Below are 15,793 nucleotides of genomic sequence, written 5' to 3' on the forward strand. Positions count from 1 at the left end.
GTCGCAGTCACTCCAAGTGGTAGACGCCACGGCCGCCATCAAGAAATAAGACACCAGCTCACACTGTCACATCGACAAGAGCGGCCGTCATTACCAATAAGCAGACGCTGGCTCACACTGTCACACCGACAAGAGCGGCAATCACCCTCAGGAAGCGACGCGCGCATGGCGATTACGGCCGCGCGATTGATACTCGCAGAACGATCAAAACGCCTTAAAAGCGTTTAAACACGATTGGGATGCGCACTCTAGAGCGCCTCGGCCAGGCCGAGGCGAAACAAAAAGGCAACTCGGACGAAGACGAAAAAAGACCTCGGCCAAGCCAGAGGCAAAGTGAAGACGCTAAGTACAGTTGATACGCTCAACTATTAGCGCAAGGAAACTCAAAGTGAGGTAAAGACCTCGGCCAAGCCGAAGACAAAAGAAACGAACTCTTATTAAAAATGATAAGTTACAAGTGAGGAGAATACGGACGACGGCCGTAGTCCCCATAAGGACAAGCCGAACACAACCTACCAAAGTTGTACAAAATACAAGGAAAAGAAAAACAAAAGATTACAGGTATCATTTGAAGCACCAAAAATGGCAGGGAGGGAAGGCTTAATAATTGGCTCCCGAGCAGCTGAAGCTATCCGAGACGCCGGGTGAGCCCGGTGACGACCGCCCGTCTCCCTATGCCATCGTCATTGCTTGCCATCGGCGGTAGCAAAGCATCTTCTTCGATGGGCGACCCGGCGGCGTTCTTAGCGACCTCGGCTTCGGCGGCCTCGGCCTTAGCCTCGGCGGCCTCGGTTTGCCCTTGCCCTCTCGGCTTCCTCCTTGGCCGCCTTCGCCTTCTCGGCAAGGGCTGCGCACTCTCCGCGGCCGCCTCTTTCTCTATCTTCACCCTCACCGCCTCCTTGGCCTTCTCCTCCACGGCTTTCTCCTTAGCTTCGAGCTTATCGTCAAACAGCTCGTCAAATTTGCCCCACGGGAAGGAACCAAAGAAGAGGGAAGAGCTCCTCAATCATTTCCCTGGCGACTTCTTCGGCCGGATCCGAGGTCGGTGCACATGTTAGGGAGCATGACGGTTTGGAGCATCTCAATGTCCTCCTCCTTTTGTCTAATAATGGCCTCCTTGCTCCGAATCACCTTCCCCGGATCGAAATTTGCCCCTAAATTCATTCCTCTGCTTTGAAATAAAGGTCGGCGTGCCTCGAACAAGGTCACACTTCTCCAAAGCAGACTTTGCAACTTCGGCGGCCGCAGCAGCCTCGGCCTTGGCTCTCTCAAAGCAAGGACCTCCTTTTCAGCGTCCTCCCTAAGTTTTCTCTCGGCCAAGAGCGCTTTCTCAAAGATCTCCCTAAGCATCCGCTCATTGAGGAGATCTAGCCTCGCCTTCGCGGCCACCTTCTTAGTGGCATTAAGCTCAAGAGCGGGTCGAGCCACGACCTTCTCCCGCTCTATAATGCGAGCACGGTCGGCTCGTTCCACCTCGCCGCTCCTCGATCAACCTCGCGCCTTCCGCTACGAGCTGGGAGGGGGAAGCCTTCTGGGATGAAGGGTCAGTGGTGACGTTTCGATCACCACCCTGCAGTCGGGAGGGGGAAGCCTTCTGGGATGAAGAGTCAATGGTGACGTTATGATCACCAGCCTGCGCGGGTTTCTCCTCCACTTGTTGCTCATTAAGAGCGACGACCGACAGCGGCTGATCTGCAAAATTTAACGAAAGCATCAGTATCAACATGCATAGACATGCCAGAGAGCCCGTCATCAGCAGCGCCTAATGACCGGCTAAATCTGATCCACAGAATAGATCAGTACCATGCTTGGCCTTCTTGGCCAGAGGACGCGTTTCCTCGCCAGCAGCAGAAGCAACGACAGCGGTAGAGGCTGTCCCCTTTCTCTTACGGACAAGGGGAGACCCCTCCTCATCAGAGTCCTCCCCATTGGTGATATCAACGATCTCCACCGTTGCCTTTTGAACAGGGGGAATGGGAGGTGGAACTGATGTCGACGCCATCGCCGCCGAAGACCTTGTTTTTCGCGTGTGGCGCGACATGTTACTAACAACCTTCGCCTGGGCCTCCACCACATTCAAGCTCTTCAGCTGCTGATCCATGAGATCATTCGGCGACGTCCTGCGGTCATGGGTTAGAGCCTTGGGATGCAAGTTAGCAACGGTTTTATCTTTGTGCAGCCCCATTCTCCGGAGGATATCCTCAGACAAGTCCGGTCCAAAGTGGTCTGCGAAGGAAACAAAGCAAGAGTTAAGTAGAAGAAATAAATTGAAGTTCGAAAAACAGGAACATTGAGAGCAGTGATGGGCCTCACACCGACCCCACTCACCCTGTGCTAGGGCCGGTATGAGGCCGACATGGCAGAGCGGCTCATCCTGAAGAATGATCTGCGTTGGGGGAATCCATCTTTTCGGCACCCCACTCTTGTCCGCCTCAAAAAGCCTCATCGCGATTTCTCATCCTCTTTAAGAAGGACCTTTGGCATCCATCTTGAGCTTTTTCCGGGTGACCCATCTATCATGCTCCGCCTTAGTCTCGCACCGCAAATTAACTTTGTCTTTGAAAGGAGCGGGGCGGCGGATAGTCATCCAAGCACCTTAACGTATACCCACCGATCTCTCCGGTCCTTGCAAGAAGTAAGTTTGTCAACAGAGACATAACCCGGCTCCATGTGCACCTTTGTACCATCCGACGCGGCCGAGAGATTGATGGCGGAGTGATGAAGCCGGCGGAATAAATTCACCGTTGGGGCCTCTCCCTTGAAGAGACAAAGCCAGACAAAGCCGACTATGGTCCTCATAGCCAACGGGTGCAGTTGGGCAACGGCAACGTTCATGGCCCTAATGATGGCCATAACGTACTCATTCAGCGGAAACCGGAGCCCGTACTCCAAGTGCCGCATGTATACGCCGATGTGACCCGGGGGAGGGCAACAGACGGTCTGACCCTCCTCAGGGATAACAATTTTGTACCCCCTGCCAAAGAAGAAATGGCCCTCGAAAAATTTCTCGCCGGAACAACTGGCGAACTTATGGGTCCAAGCACGGTCAAGGCGGACCTTACAGGCGTCACCGTGATCCATAGCGTACTGCCTCCCCTCTTTAGGACGAGCCTTTTCAGCGTTATCACCAAAATCGTCTGCGTCATCATCGACATCATCGTCATCCTCCCATTCCTCCAAAATTTGAGGATCAACTTCAGGAGAAGGAGACCTAGGGCCCCCAGGCCTCATCAGGAGGGCATCTAGCTTCTCCTCCCCCATCAAGACGCGACGGGGAACCCCCCGGCGCCGAAGCGCTAGTCCCAGCGTCAGCAGAAGACATGATAGCAATGATTATTTAACAAAATAAGAAAGGAAATTTGTTTGTTTACCTTGAAGAAAAACACTCGCCGGAGTAACGACTCTGAAAATTAGAAGACAAAGAAGCCCTTGAAAGATTAGAGACAAGAAAATTTTGGTGAATGAAATTGGTGGCCAATTTCACGGAATAACTGCCCTATTTATAGGGAAAAGCCCATGAAGAAGGACCAATCAGAGAACAGCCCATGAAGCGCCAGCCAATCAGCTAACAGACACGTGTCAGACATGCAACCACGGAAGGTCAATCGTCGCAACAGTCAAACGTCAATCAATGCAACAGTGATCAAGCGTCTTCCACACGCCCCGTCACCTCTCTTCGCCCATTCATCTTCCTCAACAAATTCCTAGGTATCTGCACTCCGCCGGCCACATGATCAACCAAGCTAGGCAGCACCGGCCTGGGGGCAATCAAAAACAACCGGCACTCCCAACCCTGGTCTCGGCCAGCGTCACTTCCTTTTCCACATCGGATGCCCTTTACACATCCATGTGGAGGGGGGATATGGTACGGCCTAAGAAGAACCAGGCCGAGATAGAAGAAGCCGATACAGAAATTACTTTCGCAGAATATACACTCAGCATACATCGGAGCCCATACCACGACATAGACTACGCTGGGGGCAAATTGATGGGGCATATTCTGCACCGCTGACCAAGTCAACATATTGAGCAAGGTCAAGGATATCCACAACAGTCTAGCCGATGCAACCCATCGGCCTGTCAACTGGGGTCTCGGCCTGTCAACCAGCCAGCCGGGACACATATCCGCGTACTCATATCCAAGACCCTCGGCCGGCCTGCCATGGGTCCATCGGCCGAGGGTAGAACGGTCTTTCCACCTGCTAGCCACTTGGCCACTACGTGACAAAAGGTGAAAGTCTATAAATACTCCTCAACCTTCATTGAGGAGAGGATCCATAAATTAACCTAAGAATCACTATTCATCTGGTAATATCTTCCTTATCTCTCTATAATACATCCTTAGCCAAGTAATAACAACTTATCCCTCTAAGTTTACTGACTTGAGCGTCGGAGTGAGTACGCTTGGCACAAAGCCAAGCCCTCAGTTCGTTCATTGTTGCAGGAGAGGCCGAGAGGAACGATAGAGACGAGGGATCCAGCCCAAGACATCATTCTACAAGCCACGGGTGGTAACAATACTTGCTCTGGAATTACACCCGGAACAGTAGTAATGATAGGAATTTAATAGTTTAATAATGCCCAAAAGTTGTTCGGAAAACTTGGACTCTCTGTAATCGCTCGAAAAAAGCTTCCTTTAATAATATAGATAGATAGATATATGAAACACATATATTCTAGAAAGTATTCAATTTTGGTTAATTATGTGTTATTTATAATTTAGACTAATTAGAGGAGATATGTAATACTATGGTTTTCTAAGTGGGTTACTCGGTCGAATATGGCTTACTCGGCCGATTAAGTGTGTCGTGTGTTTTTGGACAGTTTACTGCCTAGGAATACTCGACCGAGTAGAGGATACTCGGCCGAGTATACTCTATACTCGATCGAGTATCCGGTCTGACGGGTTTATTTCCGCGGGTTGGTTAAGGTGATTATGAATTATTATAAATTACACTTTTACGGTTTCTAAATCATTTTACCAAAACTCAACGACGCTCATATCTCTCTAATCACCCTAATCACTCTCAAGGCTAATTGATCGATCGCAAGTCTATACTTCCGTCTCTTGTCTCGATTTCTTTGGTAAGTCTCTAGTTCTTTGTAATCAGCTAATAGGTTGTCTTTTAGGGTTTGGCCCTAATTATTGTTTTGGGTTAATTTGGGGGTTTAAGGTTTTGGTCATCGTATGTATTGTTGATTGTTAATTATTGTGTTGTAGATGATGATGTGTTACTCCTTGCGAATTTCTATGATTAGCTGCGGCATAACAGATTATGAGAAGGTAGGGTTTTCCCTACTCAATTTCTGTTTAATTGATTTGAGATTATGTTGTATTGTATACGATTGTTTGTCTGCTGATCTTTGTGGGAGTGTTGGTGTTGATGTTGGTGTTGTGATGATTGTGGTGGAGTCACTTGCGGGAGTGACTTCATACCCTAGTTCGCCCTACGTGGAACCCGCCACGGGAGGAGATGTGCACATTAAGAAACAGGGATATCGCTCGTTGATGAGCGAGACTTAGGTGGGGATTGACTGCGGTCCCCCACTGGCGGCGAGGATTACTTGTTGGGATGGGTAATCTGGCAGGGTTACACATTTCGGTGTTTAGTCGGTTACTGTATGAGATCGGGAGACCGGAGGTGGATGACGATCTGCTGGTTACCTTTTCTACTTATCTTACTTTGATTATTCAGTAACTGACCCCGTTGTTGTTTTAGAAAATCTGTGGTGATCCATTCGGGGACGGTGATCAGATCGTGACAAGTGATGGAGTTCTCTAGCTATGGGCAGTCATCACTCGAGTCTAGATTCCGCCGTCAAGAGATTTAGCTTTCATTTCTAGTTGTTAAACTTTCACAGTTGTACTTTGGTTTTGTTTTTGGAGAACATGTAAACTTTAATCGTTTATACTTTAATAATTGTGTTTGGATTGTTAACTTTGATATACTGACCTCGGGCAACCGAGATGGTGACGGTCTCTCATGCTAGGGTGATCCTGGTAAGGCACCTTGGTATGTGGGGGTGTCACAAGAGGAGTCGTCGATGGTGGATTGGCGGGCTGGCGGCTATGTATATGGAGGGTGGAGGCACGATGTATGTAGGGCGGCGGCGCCATCAGAAGTTGTTTGACACACCATGTTCTCCGGCATCAGTAATTGGATGGTGTGGGTCGAGAGTAGAGACTGTAATACTACGGTTTTATGAGCCTCTGGGTACTCTATCGAGTGGGCCTTACTTTGTCGAGTAAGGGTGTTTTGCTTTTTAAAATAGTTTCTGACCTGTAGGGTACTCGATCGAGTAACCTCGGTACTCGATCGAGTAGGCGGCACTCGATCGAGTACGTCAGTTACTCGATCGAGTAGCCCGGTTTACGGGTAATGTTTTGACGGGTTTTATTAATAATGCGGAAATGATATATAAGGCTTTCGTCACTTTTCTCAAAACACTTTTACAATCTAAAAAAACCTTCAAGAGAAGATTAGAAGTTACGTTGAATCATCCTCGCCGCATTATTAGCAAATCCCGGAGCTAGAAGTGTCGGATCCTGTCGTTCGTTACATCTTTGTGATCCTCGCGTCGAGGGTAAGATCTACGTACCGAATTTGTTATAATTAATTAAGTTTCATTAAACCCTAATTTTGGGATTGGGGGTTTTCTATGTTTATGTTGATGTGGTAGTGATGGTATGATTATGTGTATAGGAGAAGGGTTCGTAGAGGAAAGGTTTTGAGACAGCTGCTAGATCGTCTGATGTTTGTGTTGCATTCCAGGTAGGGTTTCCCTACTCAGTATTAGTCCCATAATGTGTTGTTGGTGTGTTGTGGTTGCTGAATATTATCGTATTCGTATTGTGACGGTTGTTGGTTTTGATTGCTGTCAATGGTTGTGATTGTTTGTCTACGGTTCTCGAGATGCGTTCTCTACCGAGTGGAGTCACTTGCGGGAGTGGCTTCACGCCTAGTTTCGCCCTCCGTGGAACCCGCCACGGGAGGGGATGTGCACATTAATGGGATAGGGTTATCGCTCGGTATGATGAGCGGGGATTTGGTGGGTGCAGTGCGGCCCCCCCCCACATCGCGTGGTCGGGTCAATGGACGATCGGTGACGGAGATTGATTGGAGTGGGTGTGATTGTGTGTGTGACCGTTTGAGCCGCTTGTTTCTTGTGTTGTTGGTTATATAATTTGTGTGATTAATCGACCCGTTTAAATGTTTTAAAAGCGTGGTGATCCATTCGGGGGTGGTGAGCAGTTATTGAGCCGATATGATATGACGCGTATGAGATAGCTGAGATGAGTCATCACGTGGCAGTTAGAAGTCTTCCGCTGTGTCAGATGATGTTTTATAGCTTTGATAGTTTTATCAGTAGACCGTCTGAGAATCTTGTATTTCAGTTTAAAAGTTTTGGTTTTGTACATGTAATCACTTTAAACTATATTGTTATTTAAATTATGTTTTTTCATTGTCATTTGATTATCATTGCCTCGGGTAACCGAGATAGTAGCACTTCCATGCCTTAAGTGGTCTTGGTAAGGCACTTGGAGTATAGGGGTGTTACAGAGACGATAGTGGAGTGTTGTACACGAGGATGAGAGAAAACATGGAATGTTACGAGGGTAAGAAGGTAAATATGTCCCCTTTCTTAATTTGAATGTTCAAAACGAAGGGGTAAATAAGTCAAACTTAGAGGAAGTACTATTTTGGAATAATAAATTTCTAATACTTCCTCCTATTCCGAATAACTGTTCCATTTGGACAATGACATGAAAATTAAGGAATGAAATTAAAATAATGAAAAGTATTGTATAAGGGTAAGAATATATGAGTTAAATAATGAAAAGTATTGAATATGATGGTTTAGAGGTGGTTGGAGCGGTAAATAAAGAAAAGAGTCAAGGGTAGGAAAGTAAAAAAACATGTCCAAATATAGTAAATAAGACAGTTATGTGAAAAGACGAAAATGACAAATAGGATAGTTATTCGGAATAAGAGAGAGTATCACCTTAAATCCTAAGTTATTATTGCCTATTTAACACATTTACATAAGAAATTAAATTTGGTCCCGTCCGATCCACTCATACATTCAGTCCGGTTTTCGTCCACCTGTTTTCCTTAGTTTGGTCTTCACTCTTTAGTCCATCTAGTTTGGTTCAATCTGGTCCAAGAATGGACCAATGAACACCCTTCTTGAAGATCGTAAAGTAAAATGAAAAGCTACAATATAAACTCAAATAAAAAATTAAGCAACTCATTGAAGTATATTAGTATAATAGGGGGTGTTTGGTAAATGACGGATTGGTAAATTTTCAGCATATTTAAGGCTTTTCGCATGTTTGACTTACTAATCTACTAATTCGAGTGTTTGGTAAATGACATGTTTTCCAATATGCTGCTCCTTCTAAGCTCTGTTTGGTAAATGGTATATTAGCCAAATTTCAGCATATCGGAGAGTTTAACATGTTTGACTAACGAATATGTTATTTAGAGCGTTTGGTTAATGACATATTGAAATAGCATATTGGGGACCAATATGCTAATTTGCAATATACTGCTCATACTAGCATATTAGGTTAGCGGATTAAAAAGAAAAAATATTGTTTTATTTATCCCTTAAAAAATACTAACCTTTCTTTTATATATTTAATAAATAATTTAATCATATCCTTATTTGTCATTTTACAAAGAATCTAAACAATCTGCTAATCTAAAACTGCCAATTACCAAACACCTCTAAAACAATTCTGCTAAATAAATCTGCTAGTCATACCCGCCAAATCATTATGCTAGCCAAATCTGCTTTCTAAATCTGCTTCTGCTAATATTAATCCGCTGCTTACCAAACAGAGCCCTAGTATATTCATATTATTAGATTGTGAAAAATGAATATGTCAACCCTTTACACATAGATACAACAATATATTAACCTAAATCCGCTAATTACCAAATACTTCTACTGAATCTGCTAATTGAAATATACTAGTCAAACCTGTCATTTATAATCTGCTTGACCAATCTGCTTTTACTAATATTGATCTGCTGAATACCAAACATACCCTAAATATAATTAGAAGAACGATTAACGGTTTTATATAAGATCTATCGATACAAGATACGTTTGACTTTGATTCAAAGGAAGTAGTCTTAGGCTCTGTTTGGTAATCAGCAGATTGATATTAGCAGAAGCAGATTGGTCAAACAGATTATAAATGACAGATTGGATTAACGGGTTTGACTAGTATATTTCAATTAGCAGATTTAGTAGAAGTGTTTGGTAATTAGCAGATTTTGGTTAATAGATTGTTGTATCTATGTGTAGATTGTTGACGGATTCATATTTCATAATCTACTAATGTGAATATCTTTGGGTAAAAGCAAAGATATTGGAAAAAATGATAGATTGAGCTCCAATCTACTCTTTCAATATGTCATTTACCAAACACTCAAAATAGTAGATTGGTGAGTCAAACATGCTAAAAGCCTTGAATATGCTGAAAATTTCCCAATCCGCCGTTTACCAAACACCCCCTAAAAGTGCTCAGGAAACAAAAGAACATGCTTAAATACAGACATCAATCATTATTGACATGTTCTGAAGATAACAACAATCCAATAATTTTCCTATAATTTCTGCCTATACACAATATTCCTGGCTCTTTGACATCTCTCAGTAAATCCCCACAGCATCATATTCATATATATAGCTGCATTAATCCTGTTTGATCAAGTATGCAGTAACTATACTCTAGTATCTCAAACGCTCTCGTCAATCCGATCAAGTAATAAGTAAATATAAAAGGAAAACAAATCAAGGAAACAAAAGAAAATACCAAGGGAAAAGAAAATAAGAGGCCAAAAACTACATATTTACTCGGGTTTTTTGTCGTCACCCAATAATCTAACTGATAGTTGTAAGGGCTTCAAATTATTTGAAGCAATGTCAATGCACTTGTTCACCATCAACTCTTAAGACTTGACGCATTTTTTGACAATGAGCTTTGTGAACGGAGGGGTGTGCACCAATCAGCCTGTGAAACTGTCTCTTGGTGAGTCAATGTCCTGAGTACTTCTACGTCTTCGATCCTGCACATCCAACCCATAAAACCATTAGACGATGTTGTTTGCATTTCTGCTCAGTCTGTCTTCCTTTAAAATAGTATGGACTAGAAGAATGTGGTTCATTATGCAACTTAAGTGTAGTTTGCAGGAAACAGCACTGCATCTGTCGATCAGTCCCACATTGAATTGTGGAGACTGGAGAATCGAATCTCCCGATTAGGTAACACACTCTTACACAGAAAGTAGGCCTCTAAATCACAGTCGAGTTTCAAGTGACAAATAAAAACCTATTAGCTAGCTTAGTTCGTAAGGCATTGAGTGGCGGTCTAAGACACGTGAGCATCAGAACTGCTCTTGTGGCTCCCTTAACATCTAGGGACCCTTTCATATAGGAAAAAAAAATGATGTTTTTCTATTATGCGGGTTACATTGGAGAGGGGTTAAATAGACCATGCATTGCCAGACATGCATTACATTTGAGTATCTACAAGGGTTTAAGAATATACCTCACGAGGTATGGGATACTCCTCTGACTCGAGCATTCGAGCAACTTGACCCATCTTAGGCCGTTTTTGAGAGTCTGGATCTACGCATCTCAATGCGGTCAAAAGAGCTCTCTTAAGGGCCCTTGTTGATGGCATGGTATCCATGCTGGGATCTACCACCTCGTCTGCACGCCTATTGGCAACCATGGTTTTCAGCCAGTCCACAAGGTTTACCTAAAAGCAGACCAGTAAAATTTCTGTGGTCAGCTTCCATTGCTCAAAAAAACACTGATTCCAGACCAATTTTGCATTAAACACGGGTCTCATTTTAAGCTTTATAATGATCAGTTGTCATTTGAAAGAAAGCCCCCTCAAATAAGAATTGTGTAGAAGTAGGAGAAGCAAAAATTCCGGGCATTTGTACCTCATTTTGAGGACGACCGTAATCAACCGGGTCCCTCCCAGTAATAGCTTCCAATAAAACAACCCCAAAACTGTATACATCACTTTTCTCGTTTAGGAGGCCGCTATTAGCATATTCTGGAGCCACGTACCTTGAACACAGCAAAAGGGCAAAATACAAGATATGTTATAATCATTCACTGAAAATCAAGAAAGTATTTAGTGCTAACTGCCAAGACATCAGAACGTAGTAGAGACAAACTCACCCAAAAGTGCCCATCACTCTAGTTGCAATGTGAGTCTTCCCAGCACCCAGCAGCTTTGCCAAACCAAAATCAGAAACCTTGGCATTAAACTCGTCATCTATCAGTATGTTACTTGACTTAATGTCACGATGAACAACCTTAGGCTCAATTGCTTCGTGCAGGTAGGCGAGGCTGAAACAATATTGCAATCAGTTTTTTATTTTTTATGTAATAAGCCAGAAACTTTGAAGTCTGCTGTGAGTATATTCTAGTACTTACGCCTTTGCAGTGCCAGTGAGAACTTTCATGCGTGCTTCCCAAGTGAGATTTCCATGTTGTCGCATTGCACCATGAAGCCACTGCTCCAAGTTTCCGTTATTCACATACTCATAAACCAGCAACCTATATTGTATTTTCAAGTGAAATAAATAGCTGGTACTAAATGCAAAAGCCGCTAGCATGAAAAGGGTACACAAGACAGCCGAATCCCAGCTAAACAGTGTTAAACCCAAAATTACATAGGTAATTATTTAAAATGTTGATGCACATCTCTAAATCAAACAGCCATTTTTTTGGTTCCGATGTAGTCTAGATTTGAGCTGGTTAGGAATCTTAAGACCACAAGGGCGGCAAAGCTTTCCCTTTGTTGCATTACTAGGGGATCGAAATTGTATCTTAATTTAAGCTAGATCAAACCTTATTAATATAGTAAGTGTTTAGTTTCTAAATCTTACCTATGTGTTCCTTCAATGCAGTATCCGAGAAGTCTAACTAAGTTTTTATGTCGCACGTGACCAATAGCTTCTACCTCCACAGTGAATTCCTTCTCTGCTTGTCCACTGCAGTTAAGAGCAGTAAATCATTATAGACTGAAATAGTGAAATCTTTTAAGCATTAACAATACTGATAATACCAAATATATTCTCAACAAGTTGCAAGATATAGGTATATGAAAAGACGAAATCAATTGATAACCTACAGGTTGTTAAAAAGCCTCTTGACTGCAACTTGAGTTCCATTGATTAACTCGCCATGGTAAACAACTCCATATCCTCCCTCACCAATAACATTCTGTTTAGAAAAGCGGCTTGTCGCAGTTTCAAGGTCTCTTAAGGTGAACCAGTGACCCCAACCAAGGTGCGAGATTTCAGGGAGTCCAGATAGTGGAGAAGGCGCAGTTACCGCTTGCACACAAGCCTTGTGTTCATCAAACTTTCCCAAGCCATCATCTCTAAAATGCTCATACCCATCTTTGTCTATATGAGTACATGAACCAGACTGGCTGCCATCGCCTTCATTTTTTATTTTCTCGACTTTTGGATGGACCAATAGTCTATTTGTATCCTTCTCATGGTATTTTGTGACAAGTTCATCTTTGTTCTGTACAATTTGATCCATTCTAATCTCCCTAATTTCCTTTGAAACCGAAGGAATTTGGCTGACAGGTAACCTGTTGTTGGTCTTTTTCGACTTCTTTCGGCCGCTCAGGCAAAGATAGAGCAATATGGAGAGAATGATCACAATTAAAGCTCCAAAGACAATACCTATTAACTCCCATACCCTAACACCACCAACTTTTTTGGTCAATCCAGCACTGAGTTGAGATGCCATGTTTGTTGATTATTGGATACCTTTCAAAACAAAAAAAAGTACAAATGTTGAAAACTTCATAAGACCTATATATATGCACAAATGCACAAATTCTTGTTTAAGACGGAGATACAAAACCATTTCAGATATCATACTTTACACAATTTAAGGAAAATGTTGTAAATTTGACAAGAAACAGAATCCTTAATTGACTACTGCAACTTTCCTGAAATCCACATCTAGAAAACAATAACAAGGGCATGGAACTATAAATAAAACAAAATTCAGAAGAGCAAACAAAACAATATTAACCACAATGAAACATAACTAAGACCAGTGGCGGATTTAGGAGGGGGCTAGCAGGGGTGCTCGCCTTGCTGGCCAGTGAAAATTTTGAAATTTTTCGAATTTACCTTATGACATTACTCATTAACTCCTAACTACAAATCATGGGTCCGCCACCGACTAAAACTAACATTTGTCAGTAAAATTTCACAGAATTCAGCAGTAAAAAAGGGTCTCACCTCAGAAAAACCAGCAGTCAGAAATCAGAATGCAACAATTCTACAACCATTTTGAATTCTAAGAAATACCCAGATGCCAAAATCACTTCCACATTACAATTACTCAATCAAAACATGAAATCATGAAATGGGTATGTTGCATCTGAAGTAAAAAATACAAAAAGATGCAAACTTTTTAGAAAGAATGCTATAAAAACTCAAATTTGTGTGAAAATGAAGAATTGTTTGTTGTTTTTTTGTTGTTGTTGTTGAAAATGTTGATGTTGGGAAGGTTTAAAGAAGAAGGAAAGAAAGAGTAGTTATCAGTGGTAGGTTAATGAGAAGAAAGAGAAAGCAATGTAAAGGAATGAAATGAAATGCAATGGAATTCTTCTCTTTTCTTGTTATTGCTTTGTTGAATTTAGTTGGAAGATTGCATATAGTGTAAGAGAAGCATAAAAATGGAAGCTTCCTTCTTCTCTCTTGAATCAAATTAAATAATATATATAAATTTAAATGAAAAATTATTTAGGATCTCAAAAATCTAGAGATGTTCTGACAGTGAAGCTTAACTGTTAGTCAGAATTGTTTATCTGCTACTCCTCCTCCTATACTTGGAATTTTGGTATTTTTAAAGGAGGAATATAAGTACTACAGTACTATACTAGTGACGATTTTATATTGTTAGACGGTCATCGATCCATCAATTGGAATTCATTTAGGCTTGTTTGACAATGCATCGAAGGTATTTTATTTGGTCAAAGTAACTTGTTTGACCAAAATTTCAGGTACTTTGCTTTTTTGTTATCGTTTGGCAAGTAACTTATCTAACAAAATAAGCGACATGAAATGAAATGCTAACTCATTTCATGGGTGAAGTCTAGTGGTTAAAATTTGGGTGAAATTCCTAGGAGACTCAGGTTCAAGTCTTCACTCTTCCCAAGAGCAAAATCTTGTGGAGCATTCTTGGCCTGAGTCTATGCCTTATATAGACTTCGAGCCTGTCACCCGACTTACCTGATATACATGGTTTGCAGGCTATTACATATATCTAGTAGCATTTGAGATCGCAAGCACCTGATCTGATTTAATTTTCCTTTTTACCCTTTAAGTTTTAGTGATTAAATAATTATCATATTATTTTGCGTTATTTTACCAAAATCAGTTAGTTTTTCAATTAGTTTGCCAAACATTTTTTTACATAATCAGTTATCTTATTAGCTCATAGTTTTCAGCTATCTTATCAGTTACCTTTTCAGGTTTCAGTTAACTTTTCAGTTAATTTTATCAAATAGATTCTTACTAGCATTAAACGAATAATATTTTTAAAAAGGAACCATCTTAGGGTGTAAAACCATCTTATTCTATAATTTGTGTAAGTTTTAATTCATTTGTAATAACGGAAAAACAAAATTGTATTAATAATTCGTAGTGGCGAATCCTGAAACAAATAATAAGGAGACCAAGATTTGAACATTTAATCTCACAAGGAATATACTCACTTAATCAAGTCAAGGGGATCAAATGCTAATTTATTCAGTGAAATATAGCTAAAATTAACTTGTTACGGGGTTGGATCCCCTTCCATCATAGTAATTAAGGTCATCAAGTGATAATTCACCAAGGATTGCTATTCCCCTTATCCCTTTACCCTCTCACAATCAATTAATCTAATATATATCGGGTGAGGTCGGTAGGCAAGTGGAAGAGCAAAGATATATAATATTTTAAACAATTGGTCTCCCTTGTGACGGGTTACCATTTGTGACGGATATTTTGTGAGATAAAATGGTAACAAAATGGGTTAGTGGAGAAAGGGGACCACATGAATAGTGTTGCAGAGAGAGAAAAAGTGGGTACATTGTGAGGTAAAATGGTATTCGTCTTCAGCTTGTGACGGATATGTCATGTCTTCAATGAGAATTTGTGTATTTTAAACGATTATTAGAGGAGAAGGTAGAAATAAAGGTAGAAATGAGGAGGTAGATAACAATCCTCTAATTCACCATGATAGCTTTGTGGACCTAACTTTGTGCCAGTTATTATGATCTGAAACTACACTAAATATATAGTACGCGCGTGTGCTTACATTCATTTACTGGAAACTTATTCATGATATTTACTAATATTACGTAAACCGTCTCTAAAGAGAAGATTACGTAAAATCTATATTGTAGTATTATTTTGAGATAAAAATACTCGGTATTCATTACGTATGTACTACGTAGAGAAAAACGGTTTTAATTGATGACAAATATTTAATGCAAATAACAGATTATAGACAAAAATAGTAGAAAAAAGAGTAATGTAAAGCAAAACAGAAAGAAGTGATAGTAAAAAAGCATTAAAATGGAGATGGAGATTGAATGCATTCAAGTTACACAAACGTTACCTGAAGAACAGACCCGCTACCTCACTTAATTAATGGACGGTTTGTCTTTGACGTTGACAACATTTTCCCATTCTAATTAAATATACTTTAATACCATTCTAATTATAACGTCTATTAT

At 41.5% G+C, this 15,793-nt stretch overlaps 1 protein-coding gene across 1 annotated transcript; it reads right to left on the reverse strand.

Moving 5' to 3' along the window:
- Positions 1-9,555: 9,555 nt before the first annotated feature.
- LOC141642457 (putative receptor-like protein kinase At5g18500) lies at positions 9,556-13,899 on the reverse strand. The gene is made up of 8 exons (XM_074451268.1): positions 13,305-13,899; positions 12,170-12,821; positions 11,925-12,029; positions 11,470-11,592; positions 11,212-11,382; positions 10,968-11,097; positions 10,565-10,777; positions 9,556-10,082 (listed from the first exon to the last, which is right to left on the reverse strand). Exons 2-8 carry the CDS (start codon positions 12,799-12,801, stop codon positions 10,023-10,025), a joined length of 1,434 nt encoding a protein of 477 aa, XP_074307369.1. The 5' UTR covers positions 12,802-12,821; positions 13,305-13,899; the 3' UTR covers positions 9,556-10,022.
- Between the last annotated feature and the right edge of the window lie 1,894 nt (positions 13,900-15,793).

This window comes from Silene latifolia, chromosome 2 (assembly GCF_048544455.1).
Source record: "Silene latifolia isolate original U9 population chromosome 2, ASM4854445v1, whole genome shotgun sequence".
NCBI classification, from domain to species: domain Eukaryota; kingdom Viridiplantae; phylum Streptophyta; class Magnoliopsida; order Caryophyllales; family Caryophyllaceae; genus Silene; species Silene latifolia.